General features: G+C 41.6%; 1 protein-coding gene across 1 annotated transcript in view; it reads right to left on the reverse strand.

Moving 5' to 3' along the window:
- The window catches only part of NCEH1 (neutral cholesterol ester hydrolase 1), a 57165-nt gene extending 47953 nt beyond the window's left edge, over positions 1-9212 (reverse strand). The window contains exon 1 of the mRNA XM_045851564.1: positions 8896-9212. Within this exon, the coding sequence (XP_045707520.1) occupies positions 8896-9129 (234 nt within the window). The 5' untranslated portion in view covers positions 9130-9212. The remainder of the gene's footprint in view (positions 1-8895) is intronic.
- Positions 9213-12969: the final 3757 nt, after the last annotated feature.

Below are 12969 nucleotides of genomic sequence, written 5' to 3' on the forward strand. Positions count from 1 at the left end.
TCTTCTGGGGCACGCATCAATTATCCATTCAAGAGGAAAAGGGAAAGTATAGAATGATAACAAGTGTATGTGGGAATTCGCCAGCTATCTTTTAAGGAGGTGTCCTTAAATTGTAAACATTTAGCTCGAATGGGCACATAATTCATTACAAATTTGAAAAAAGGCATAATCTGCAAATATAACATGAGGAAGTCAGAAACCTAGAAAACAGTGAGGTTTGCAGAAAAAAAAAAGTTGCAAAGGCCAACCAAAAACCATTTTTAGGTAAGCTCAGAGTCAGAAGCGCATGAAGCACTAGGTCCGCCCCTCAGGGCACGTGGGTAACAGACGACTGAAAGAGTTCCTATCTTCTCTGTGGTGAGCGATCTTCACACCAAACCAAATGAAACCAAACCAAACCAAACAAAAAAAAAAACAGTAAGAGAGAAATTACACGTATAATAGGTGAGAAAGCTTACGATGTGGTGGGGAGTTTACATAGCAACAAAAGGAAATAGACATATAAAGGCCATAAAAAATGCTAGCAGAGTGTAAAGGAAAGAGAAATTAAAGCTGATTGGGGAAAAAGGGGAAGTTCCCAAAAGAGAAGATTTCTAGGAGGTGTTGAAAGACGTGGGGGATGCTGGCCACAGTAAGAGAGAGGGAGGGCCTGTGGGGCAGAGGTGACAGCGGGAGGAAGGAAGGTGTCAGCTGCCAGTGTGCAGTGGGTCATGAGATCGCTGCGAGGCCAGAGTCAGCAGAGCAGGACTACCGAGTCGTAGCAGGCCCTCAGTGCCAGCTATGGAATTTAGGACTTTTATTCTGCCACTGTCCTAGGGGACAGGAAGTCCGGGGGTCCAGAGGAGGGGTCCATTGGAGAGTCAACAGCTAGATTTGTGCAGACCAAGGAGCTCAAGGACCATTCTACAACTTTGATTTGAGTATGCTGAATGTTTACAAGTCAAATAAATGTAGGCCAAGCACCTGTGCAGATTTGTCTGGGTACAATTCTGGTTTAGAGCAGTTATATTGGTATGATTATTCATAGCAGCCCCTATCACTCTCGAAAATGTCCTGGTTTGGACAATGGATTATGTGGCTACCTAGGTATATGTAACTTGTGGGCTATCAATCTATGTTTAATAGCAATAATATAAACCATAGAGAGAAGAGATTCCTACTAGGTATGTCACAAATGGTTCACAGGTGGACCACAAGGTATTGGTTTCAGTGTTTTATAGAAGTAAAAACTTAAAACCATTTTTATAATGATTCAAAATTTATCCAAGTTGACAGTCTATTGAAAAACCATTGTATAATTCTCTTTATAAATCTTGTGAATTCTGCCATTCAAACCCATAGAGATTCCCCCACATATTTCCTTCAGTTTCCCCTGGCATACTTGAAAAATGTAATCAAGTCTATGGCAGGAAAAAAAGACTGGGTAGATGAACTTCACTGTAGGCTGTAGGAACCAAAAAAAAGGTCAGGACACAGTGTGCTAGTGACCAAGTGATTCGTGAGCATTCCGGTGTGCAGGACCCCAGCTGCGAGGGGCCTGTCAGAGAGAGGGAGCCAGGGCCAAAAAGGAGCACACCCATCACAGAGGACTCGCTTTCAGGTCAGCCTGACTGAGCAGCAGGAGGCGAAACCAGGAATCCAGGAACTTGGACTCCGGTCCCTATTTGGCCAGTGACACTAATCATGTAATCTTAGGGGACATCGCTGACCCTCTCTTAACCTCAGTGTTTTTTCACTTGACAAATAAAAATGACTAATGCCAGCCAGTTCTTGACTGTAAAAATAAAATGAAATGAAACAAGAGAAACCCTCTGTGAAAACTTAGAGTTTTATATAAATGTAAGATAGTAGTTTAAAAAATAGGTTCTTTAGGGTCTCATTTCTCTTAGGCTACCCTCCTCTTCCTCTGGCTACTGTGGGGGGATATGACGTTCATTCTCACTGCTTCCACCACCGGCCATTTCGGTGGTCACCACTCTGACCACTCCCAGGTCCATATCACCTCCAGCCCAGCTCGCTCTCTCTCTCTCTCTCTCTCTCTCTCTCCTGAGCTCTGGTCTTGTACATGTAAGCTATTTATGAGCAGCCATGGATCTTCAAGCCTGATCTTCACCCTCAGGTTACTCCTTTTCCTAAATCAGGGTGATCACCACCATTCACCTGGTTCCCCCAGAGCCTGTCCCAGGAGCCATCTTCGACTCCTTTCTTCCTCCACTCACACTAACCCTCCATCAGTAACCTGCCCTCCAAACCCGCCCACTTTACCAGTCACCCGCTCACCTCTCACCTGGGTGTCTTCCTAAGTGGTCTTTCACCTTCACCTGCTTGCTTAAACTCCAGTTTCTACACTGCAACCGAGAAAGACTGCGCTCAAACCCAGATTTGACCATGTGATTTCCCTGCTAAAAGTCCTTTCTTGGCCCCAGGGCCCTTCGTATTCTGGCCTGTTGATTCCTTGCTGCGTCACCCCTCCGACTTGTGAGCTTCGTGTTCCCGTCAGTCTAAACAACGTTTATAGTTCCTTAGCGGTATCAGCCTCTCCCACTGGAAAGTCCCGTCTGGCTGGAGTGCCTTCTTCACCCTTCTTCTCCCTCTCTTCTCTTGCCCCACCTCCTGCTCTCGGTGGGCTCCTAAGAAAAGGCACTCTACACAGTGATCAAGCACTTGAGTTCAGAGTAAGACGGGCGGAAGGTGAACTGTACTTGCACCTTTTATAAATTGTCATCTTTACATTTCAGTTTCCTCCCTTGTACGATACAAAAATAAATAAATAAATAAAAACACCTGCCTCTTCACTGCAAGCCTCACTTGGCTCACCTGGGGCATCAGTTCTCCGAGCTGGGGGTTCTAAGGGCAGACAAAGGGGTCAGGTGAAACCACAGTCAATGGGTTGATTTAAGTATTACCTACAATCCTTTCTGACTCAGAGATTCTAATGGCTCCTAAACAGAGGCACCATTCCCTTCATGCTTTTAGAAACCTTTTCTAGGGCCACATATTTCATTGAGATGTGCCAATAAACCAGAAGATAATTTTAGAAAACAAAAACAGAAAACACCCACCCCATAGAATTACAGCATGCACTAAACAGATCGCACGCAGAGCATGTAGCACAGTATCTGGCACAGAGTAAATGCTCACTAGGAGCTTAACAGACGCAGCTACTTTGACTGTAAGCGCTAACCTGGATACCTCAGATTCGATGTCAGTGTGAAAGGGAACTTGTCCCAAAGGTGCAGGTCCACATTAGAAGTCCTTTTCAAGGCTCTTGTAGAAACCCATGAACACCTCTGTCTTAACTCTCCCTCTGTCACTCAAGTCCCCACTCCGTAACTGCCAATAGGTTTATCTCCCTTTCCCTTGACAGTAAACATCTCAAGATTAGGTATGTGTGTGTCCTTTTCATTTTCATCTTGCCACTTCCTAGCACTGGTGTTCAGTTCATGTTTATTGAATAAGTGGTAACTCCTAAATGGTAGGGTTTTGGTTTACTTTGGAAACACTGAAAGATAAAATGAAGGAGAGAATAAGTGATAGTTCCCACATGGTTTCATCTGGCACTGAGGCAAATATTACTCACTATTTTAAAAGAGGTAATTGTGTAGTAATAGAACATTTAACAATGATCATTGCACTTTCGGATCTCACAGAAATGTCGTAGATCGAGCTCAGTCCACATGTTAGAAATAGAACATGCCATTAAAATAAAGTAATATTGATGGCATTTCTGTGCACAGGACTATATTTGTAGGGTTCTAGGAAAGAGAAAATAAAAAACTATAAATTAAGTGTTGTCTAACACACTTGGTAGCTGGATCAATCTGACCTTAAAGTTTGACTGGTTCATCCAGAGGTGCTCTCTAAAGAGGGACTCGGACTGCTAGCCTGTCAGAATTAATGCTCAGTAAGTATTGCCCTGAAGCTATTCTATAGGCCTCTCTGCAGCCAAGTATTTAAAGAAAAACTCCCATCAAATCAGCTACAAATGTTTTTGGTTGGTGAAATCTCTAACTTAAATGAAGAAATATGTTATCATGGCAAGTGTAGGAGGCAGACAAAATTTGTTATTTACTAATGTTTTCAAGGTAAATCTACCTGACATTAGTAAACACCCAGTTCATGCATGAATGATTATGGAAAAAGTGAGCAAGTTGGAGTTCTGCATGGCGTCTCCTAAGTGGACATTTACACCACACCCACAAATGCACAGAAAATTCAGATGAGATCACTTTAGATTTCAGCAAGTTTGGGGGCATTTTACAGGATTGAAAAAAAAAACAAACTTGCTCAACTCGTCCCAAAGCACTGTCATCCATAAGAAATAGGGGGAACATTCAGTAGAAATACTGATTTCAGCAACCTCTCTTTTACATTATATCATGAAAAAGATACTTAGTATCAGAACTGGTAAGTTAGATGATCAAGGTAGGTCAAGCCAAGCTCTTGCTCTGAACTCCCTTCACATGCCACTGATAACTTTACTCACCATCTTACCACCCCTCTACACTGTCGATACCCTTTCTCTCTTAGGCATTTCTGTAACTATACCTCTTCTGAAACACCTCTCAGCCAGTGCCTACCTCCTTAATAGCCGTACATTAGCATGGCTTTTCCAGTCTACTAAGCCGTAGTTTTCTTTCAGGTCATTTTAGCATGTCCCTAAAATCTCACACAGTAAGGCTTTCAACCTGTGTTACAACTAAGTGACTGAGCACAAAGCATGCCACTGTGACTGCTGTGTCCAGGGAGCCAGGATGCCTTAAAAAACAAATCTGACTTTTTCCACGGAACAATTACTAAGAGATTAATCACACTGATATGCATAGGCACATCAATTCCACGTTAGACGTGGGAAACCTACTAAAAAATTATTACAAGAAAAGCTTTAAAATTATTTATTATTACATGTTCATTGTAGAAAAACTAGAATATACAAATTTGAAAACTGAAGATATGCCTTTATATACCCCCAAATCCCTATATTTTAAATTATATACTTCTGCTTTTTCTATACCCTTATGTAATGTATATAACTCTATGCTGTAAAAGATATTTTAAATGGGATAGTGGGCATATGTGCTGTTTTGTAGCATTTTCGCACTGTACAGTACAAATCCTTTGTAGGCCACTGAACATCATTTCAAAGCTGTTTTTTTTTTTTTGGCTGCACAGTATTCCAAAATGTAGGTTTACCACAACTTACTTAATCTCTCATTGCTCTTAAGTTTTCATTCTTTTAAATAATGCTACAAAAATAGGGAATAAAAGATAAAAAGAGTTTGCTGAGTGATCTCCCATAGTTCTCATAAACAGCAGTTCTTCTGGACTATTTGAACAAGGTTTTTGATCCTGTAAAATACCCCTCTTTATAGCTAGTTTTGCCTATATCCATAACTATTTAAAACAAATTCCTCCAAAAAGACTGCTAGGTCAAAGCAAAAAATATGCTTCTATGGTTTTCAATGGATATTGGCAAACTCAGCCGTGGATACTTCTCAGTTTCCTCACCAGTATTGGGATTAGCATTGTTTAAACTCTGTGCTTACAAAGCAGTTTAAAATCAGTATCAGAACCTCCCAGACTCTGTTCTTTTGTCCCTCTGGTCTTCCCCTGCCCAGCTGTTATCTAAAACTCTCTCCACTGCCTTCCCAGATTGTCTTTAGGTTTGTGCTTTTCCACTGCTCAAGTCTTATGATGGCTCTGCTATAGAACAGGAATTTTCTTAACTAGTATTTTATCCCCTTTGACTCTTAGAGACAAAGTATCAACCAACTAATCTGATAAACGAATCCATGCTAACATGAAGAGGCTCATTTCCAGCAACATAACTTGAACAGTTTAAGGAAATATATGACCTATATTTGCAATGCATGTTATTTGTCTTAAAGCCCAGTGGTTCTCAAGTTTTTCTGTACACTGAAATCACCTGAGGAGCTTTTAAAACCACTGATGCCTGGGACTCAACTCCCAGAAATTCTAAATAAAGTTAGTATAGGGTGTGACTTGGGCATCAGGACTTTTTAAAAAATATTTTATTTATTTATTTTTTAGAGAGAGGGGAAGGGAGGGAGAAAAAAAGGGAAAGAAACATCAATGTGTGGTTGCCTCTCGCATGCCCCTCACTGGGGAGCTGGCCTACAACCCAGGCATGTGCCCTGATTGGGAATTGAACCGGCGACCCTTTGGTTTGTAGGCCAGCACTCAATCCACTGAGCCACACCAGCCAGGGCAGTATCAAGATTTTTTTAAAAGCTCCCTAGATGATTATAATGTAGTAGCTGTGTTTGAGATGATTTAGAGAAAGATATCAAGTAGCTTCTTCTTAGGGAATATTGGAGGACTCCAAGGAAGAAAAGTGTAATAAGCATAACTCGTCTGCACAAGATAAAGGAGATAAGAACAGTTCTAGTGGTAAAGCAGTTGCTGATGACAACAGAATAAAACTAGCATTCATATTTCTTGATGCTAGGCTACATTAGGAAGCAGGCCCACCTTCACTTCTGAAGAAACTTCAGTTGCCTTTGTAACTGAACCCATCAACTCTAAAATTATCTGGGTAACAAACTTTATGCCATGATATTTAGTAGTGGCTGTCCAGGTTTCAACTGCTTCCAGTTTACATTTGTTTAATTGTTTCAACAACATTGGACAATCCCAAAGATTTGGGTTCTCCACAATCCATAGCAGACCTATGGGATGACTCTTAAAAGAATAACAATAAAAAGGTCCAGGCATTTAAATACATTACTAAACCTCACTTGACCTTACAAAGTCACCCTGTTTTACAGGGAAGACTGAGCATCAGAGTAGGTTAGTAGGTTGCCTGGCCTCACTGTCACTTCGTGGCCTGGCCAGCATATGATTCAGGAAGACAGGACTCCAACGGTCATGCTCTCATTTATTTACAGTGTGTCAAGCCATACTGTCTTCTTCCCAGGACAATTTGAAGAAATATTGGTAAATTGCTTTACTGGGCAGAATAGGCTTCCATGTGGTTTGAATGATTTGTCTGATATTTCGCAACTCCAATGACAAGTGATGAAAGCCACTTCTCTACAAAGCCACTCCCAAGCTACGGTGCCAGGCAAGGATACTCTGCTACCTCATCTATCGCTGTGACCTGGCATCACACACTTTATCAGTCCCAAACACCAGCTCAGGGCGCATTCCGTCAAGGACTGCAGGGCCCGAAGGCCTTGCCTTCACTGGGTTGGCAGCCCAGTTGGCGAAGAAAGGCTTTTCTTCCAACCTCGCTTTTCCCAGCTCACTTACGCTATGGAAGACTTCCTTGGTAACCTGAAAACGAAAAACAATCTCGGCTGCCAGCACAGAAGCTTTATTATTTTATTTCCCCCTGTTTTTCTTATTCTCCTTATTAGTCGCTATTTTTTTCCTTATCTACTATTACTAAATGCCATTTAACCCACAAATACCATTGTATCCCAGAATTCTTGAAGGATGTTATTCCCAAATTACATCATTTCTGAAGGAAAAGAGGGAATGTAGGGCTTCCTACATGGAGACTGCCTTCCCTGAAAGCAGTGCTAGAGAAGGGGGTGGGCATTCTTTCTCCACGTGAACATTACGGTGAGCAGGAGGAAAGGAAAAGGGTCTACAGCTTCATAGGATGTGTCTATGAACAACAGGGCACTAGGGCGGTGGAGAAGGTACCTGATTCAAGAAAAGCAGATCCCTACTAGGAATATGAGACAATGCCCTAGTGAAGGGGCTTGCTGATAGCACAAAGCTTCAGAGACCATGGAATCTCACACACAACGAGGATGGACAGGGAAAAAGAATATCAACCCTCTAGAAAAAGTCATGATTTTCCCCCTCTGTTTCTCCAATCATTCTTGAAAAAAGGAGTTTACAAAAATGACCTGAGATTAAAGCTTAAGATTGGGGAAAGGGGAAAACTTGATTGTGGAGGAAGGTTAGGAGTTTAGATAGAGCAAGCTCTTCAGAAATACTGTTTAATCATAGGGCTCAGCCTTGGTTGCAGATTGTAGTTTAGATTTTAGAATCTCTGGCACTAAAAATAAGGCCTCTTACCATAGAATAAAGCGGAGACAGTGATATTTTCCTGTTTATGGGGGAAAGGAAATACACACCCATGATACAGTAGAGAGAAATTTTACCCTGCCAGGGTAAGCCAGAGGTTCCTGGCTCAGGCAAAGGTTATATCCTCAACAGCCAAGGACATCAAATAAATGCTGCAGGGCAGGCAGAAAACAAGTGGATCTTGCAAACAGGGGCTCCTGCATCTACTGCCTCTCCTCCAGCCAGCCAGGCCTCCTGGCCTTGTGTCCTGGGCTACACTGATAAATGCCAAGTACGAATGGGAGATCTGAGCGGTTCCTCAAGGACTCGGAGGAGCTCTGACCGCTAGGCCCCCAGGAATGGAGAGCTCCACAGTCAGGGTATGTGGGGACAGCGCCTGTGCCCGCTTCAGCTTTCAAGGTGGCTTCATTGCCCGAAAGGAGAGCCTGTTATTACAAGAGCTGTCCTAAAAATATTTAACTCGCTCTCTGCCGGCCCCTATCGGAGAAAGAAAATGGGGAAGAGGTGGCTTATCAAATGCTGAAAGATTGTTTTGCAAGCCAAAATGGGGGTGAGGGAAGCTATTTAGGTTAGATTACTGGTTAAATAGTTGTCAGATTCTATTCAAATACTTCACCTTTCCCGTCGCCAACGCAGACACAGACCTAGACTGCTGCTCGCAAGGAGGCGAATGCGACACCCTGAAAATGACAGACTGAACCACCTTAAAAAGCAATGGCCTCACTGCGTTAGAAAAATATACATTCTCGTGGGACACGGCCCGGAAATTTTGCATCCCCGTTCAAATACTGCCTAAGAAGGGGGAGAGAGAATCAGCACCGGGCTGCGTCTCACCACTTGCTGTGCGCTCCGGAAAGTCGCGTCCAGCAGCATCAGCTTCCAGGGATCGGACACGGAGCTGGGCAGGGGGATGTAGACGTAATAGGCGGCCAGCGCCACCACGGCGGTGAGCACGATACAGGACGACCTCATCCTCCTCCGGGTCGGCTCGTCTGCGGGTTGACGAGGACGAAAGGACGATGCCACCCAAAGACCTCCCGCAAGTTTCTGCAAGGGCCAGCTGCTCATTCACTGGTTTCTTACATGCCCAGGAGCCAATCAGAGGCGGCGTCGGGAGGAAGTCCGAGCGCTGACGTGCCCCCTCTTTGGTGTCCTTGCGAAGTGTTGCAGACACTCCAGGTTGAAAAAGAGCTGAGGCTGGTCTGTGCTCAGCACAGCGCACTCTGGAGGACACAGGTTTGTATTGCATGTGTGTAACCAAGGGCTCCCCGTGAAGATTCTCAAGTGGAAACCTGAAATTGTTTCAATACGATGATTTTCTGTCTGTCTAAGGCACATGGGCCTTTCTGACTCAAAACAGGAGATTCTGAAAAATAAAAATCCACTTTCTTTTAGAATCAGACTTTCAATGAAATAAAATTCTAGCTGGTAAGTTGTGAAGATAATTACAAATTCTTGTAAGTCAAGCAATGACAAGCCAGTAGAATATGTGGCATCCAAGTCTTGGTTTATGAATCCCAGTCTCCAAAAAAAAGGAACCGTGATTTTGCCACAACTCCTTGTGTGGGGAGGGGGTGGTTAATTCCAGGGCTGGCTAAGATAAAGTAAAGAGTCGCCTTCTGTGCTAGAAGAAAGAGAAGTGCTTAAACACGAAGAGGACTTGTTAAAAGGACACAGGTGGCAGCTTAAAGGATCTCCCAGTGGTTAAAGCTGGAATAATTTTAGCATCAAAATGATTAACTGGTAATCAAAAGGTAGAATCAAAAGGACTTGGAGAGGGAAAGAAAGATGAATTCCTGGGTTTTTTGTTGAAGCAACTGTGTAAAAAAAAACTGTGGAGAGTAAAGGACTTAAGGGAAAATGACAAATGCATTCTGGAGTATTTAGGTTCGAGGTGTCTATGGAACATCTAAGAAGAAATACTGAGGAGGTTGCTAGGCATCCAAGTCGGGACCTCTTGGAGAGGTTCAGTCTGGAGACTCAGGCATGAGAATCTCTATGTGCAACTGAAGCCATGGCAGTGGATGAGCGAGAAGGTGAGAGTGCGGGGAGTTGGGGGAAGAAAAGCAGGCCTGAAGGCCTGAGCACTTACTGTTTAAGAAAAGGAGGTGGTCAAGGTGACCAAAGAGGCTGAGAAGAAGTTAACCAGAAAGAGTACTGTCTGATGTAGAGAAGCTCAGTAATGACGAACAGGGAAAGTGAAAGAAATAATTTAGAACTTACATTGGTGAAATTTCTTAACTGGGTTCTAGAAAGGGGAGAGATAAGGTAGAGTCAATAATGACTTCAAAGTTTCTGATTTGAGTAAGGCCATCAACTGACAGAAATATTGGATGTAAAACAGCTTTTGGGTAAGATGGTGAGTTCAGTCTTGTCATGTACCCAGAGTTGTATTCGGCAACATTCTTAGCAATATGTTCTAAATGAAATGTTAAGCTCTTAATTAAACTCTAAGTCACTACATGATATGTAAAAGAAAATTAGTTTGGGACTACTGTATGTATAATATATGCACTTAATTTGCATAACACCCTCTACTGATGAGGGTTTGAAGCCCATCCTTGATTTTACCAGTTGTAGCAGCATTATGCTCAAGACAGAAAGCCTTGGCTTGTGCTCAAAGAACAAAAGGAAGTTTTCCTTTCCTTGTAGCCACCCTTTCATATCATCATTTAAAAAATCTATCAGTTCATAAAAAAAAAATCCAACATGGACCAGCCTATGGCAGCTCCAGGAAAATGACAATGTTGTTTCCTATTTGGGAGTTCATATTGCCTCCTCTTCCCAATCATAAACACACAACTCAGGGACCACTTTAATGCTTCATCCCTCAGTTCCCTAGCTCTTGTATTAGTTTCATATTGCTGTTGTAAAAAAAAAAAAAAGTACCACAAACTAAGTGGCTTAAAACAACAGAAATGTATATTCTCACAGTTCTGGAAGCTAGAAGTCTGAAATCAAGGCATCAGCAGGACATGCTTTCTCTGAAGGCTCTAGGAAAGGATCCTTCCTTGCCTCATCCTAGCTTCCGCCGTTGCTGGATTGGATTGTAGAGGCATTCAACTTTGCCTCTGTCTCCAATGGCCATCTTCTTTGTGTATCAGTCTTTGTGTCTCTTCTCTTCTTATAAGGACATTAGTCATGTTGGATTAAGGGCCAATCTTATCTTATATAGGTTAGTTAAGATACATTATAACCTTATCTTAACTAACTGTATCTGCAAGACCCTATTACTAACTAAGGTTGATTTCTCAGGTACCAGAAAAGAAGTAAATTTGGAAGGGGTGTGTGGCGCTGTCCAATCCAGTACAGTACCCAAATGTTAAACGAGTAATGGAAGCACTTTAGCTGAGCATCCCACCCCTTCCACGATAGTAGCTATGCCTCTGTTTTCCCTGGCCTGCTGAGATAGTTTGGGTGATTCCTGTACAGTTCGTGCTCCCCTTGATAATCCTCTGAAGCTCAGGCTTTTGTGTTTAGATTGACAGCTAATCTAGTAACTAATTGAGGCTAATAGAAGGAGGGGTGGAGAGGAGGTAAGGGATGCATATGAGCTTTCTCACACCTTGTAGTTTTGAAGATCCTATCTTCAGTCTCACTGATTATTCTACTTGATCAAGTCTGTTGATGCTCTCTATTTTTTTTTCATTTATTGTATTCTTCAACTACAGAATTTTTGTCTGGATCTTTTTTTTATGATTTCTTTTTGTTAAACTTCTTGCTTTGTTTGTGTAGTGTTTTCCTTATTTTGTTGAATTGTATTTCTATGTTTTCTTGTAATTTACTGAGTTTCCTTAAAATAGCTATTGTATTGTGAATTCTTTATTTGGTAAATTGGCAATCTCCATGTCTTTGAGTTTGGTTACTGGAAGATTATTGTCATTATTTGGTAGTATCATGTTTCCTTGTTTTTTTTTAATGTACATTAGAATTTTGCCTTGTTGTCTTCACATTTAAAGTAGCAGTCATCTCCGCCAGTCTTTTCTAAGACCACTCCAGTATCTCTAAACTCACAGTTATTTGTTTATTTGTTTGTTTGTTTATTTATTTATTTATTTATGGTCCCATAGAGTACTGGAATTTCTCTTCCAGAAACCTGGAATCTATTGATACAAAGGCTTTCTGGTCCTTGAGTAATTGTTTAAGTCAGTTTTCCTTAGAGGTGCCTGGACTATGGCCAAGAGAGGCTGAAGGAAGTTCATGGGTCACTGCAGGGTCCATGGCCAGGATCAAGGGTGGACGCTGAGTTTTTGTTGTGGTGGGGGTGACAGAGACAAGGCTTATCACAGGCTGCCATGGTGCCTTTTTAATTCCTTAGAGGTACTTGGAACTAAAGGGCAGGAAAAAATTCTTTAAAATGTGTTAAATTTTATTTCTTTGCAGGCAAACCTGTATTATTAGAGGAAGCATTGCATGGTTTATTTAGCAATTTGTAGTTTAAAGACTCCTGGGAAGTGAGTCAACTATTGCAGCATTATCCTCAGCACTGTTTCAGGATTCTTTCCCCTAGAGATTCGATAACTTGCTACCCATAGTAAAAAGTGGTATGGCAGACCTTTGATGCATTTGTTTAAACATTTAAAAATTCTGTTATTTTACAATTTTTATCAGTGTAAAAATCCATTGATGAAAATAAGTACTTTTCAACAATCTAGTAAAGAGACACACAGGAAAACGTTTAACCTTACCAAATGACAAAAAATGCAAAATAAAATTTCAGTGTTCTGTTTTTCTCCAAAACAATGATAAAGTTAGAATAGTAATTATGAATGGTGATGGATACTAACTGGACTTATTGTGGTGATCATTTCACAGTATACACAAGTATCGAATCATTGTATGAATAATTATCTTCATATTTATGAAGAAAACATATTTCTTAATAAAATGTTAATTATTTAAAATTAG

Source organism: Phyllostomus hastatus, unplaced genomic scaffold, assembly GCF_019186645.2.
Source record: "Phyllostomus hastatus isolate PE091 unplaced genomic scaffold, TTU_PhHast_1.1 phas_contig_86, whole genome shotgun sequence".
Classification (NCBI taxonomy): Eukaryota; Metazoa; Chordata; class Mammalia; order Chiroptera; family Phyllostomidae; genus Phyllostomus; species Phyllostomus hastatus.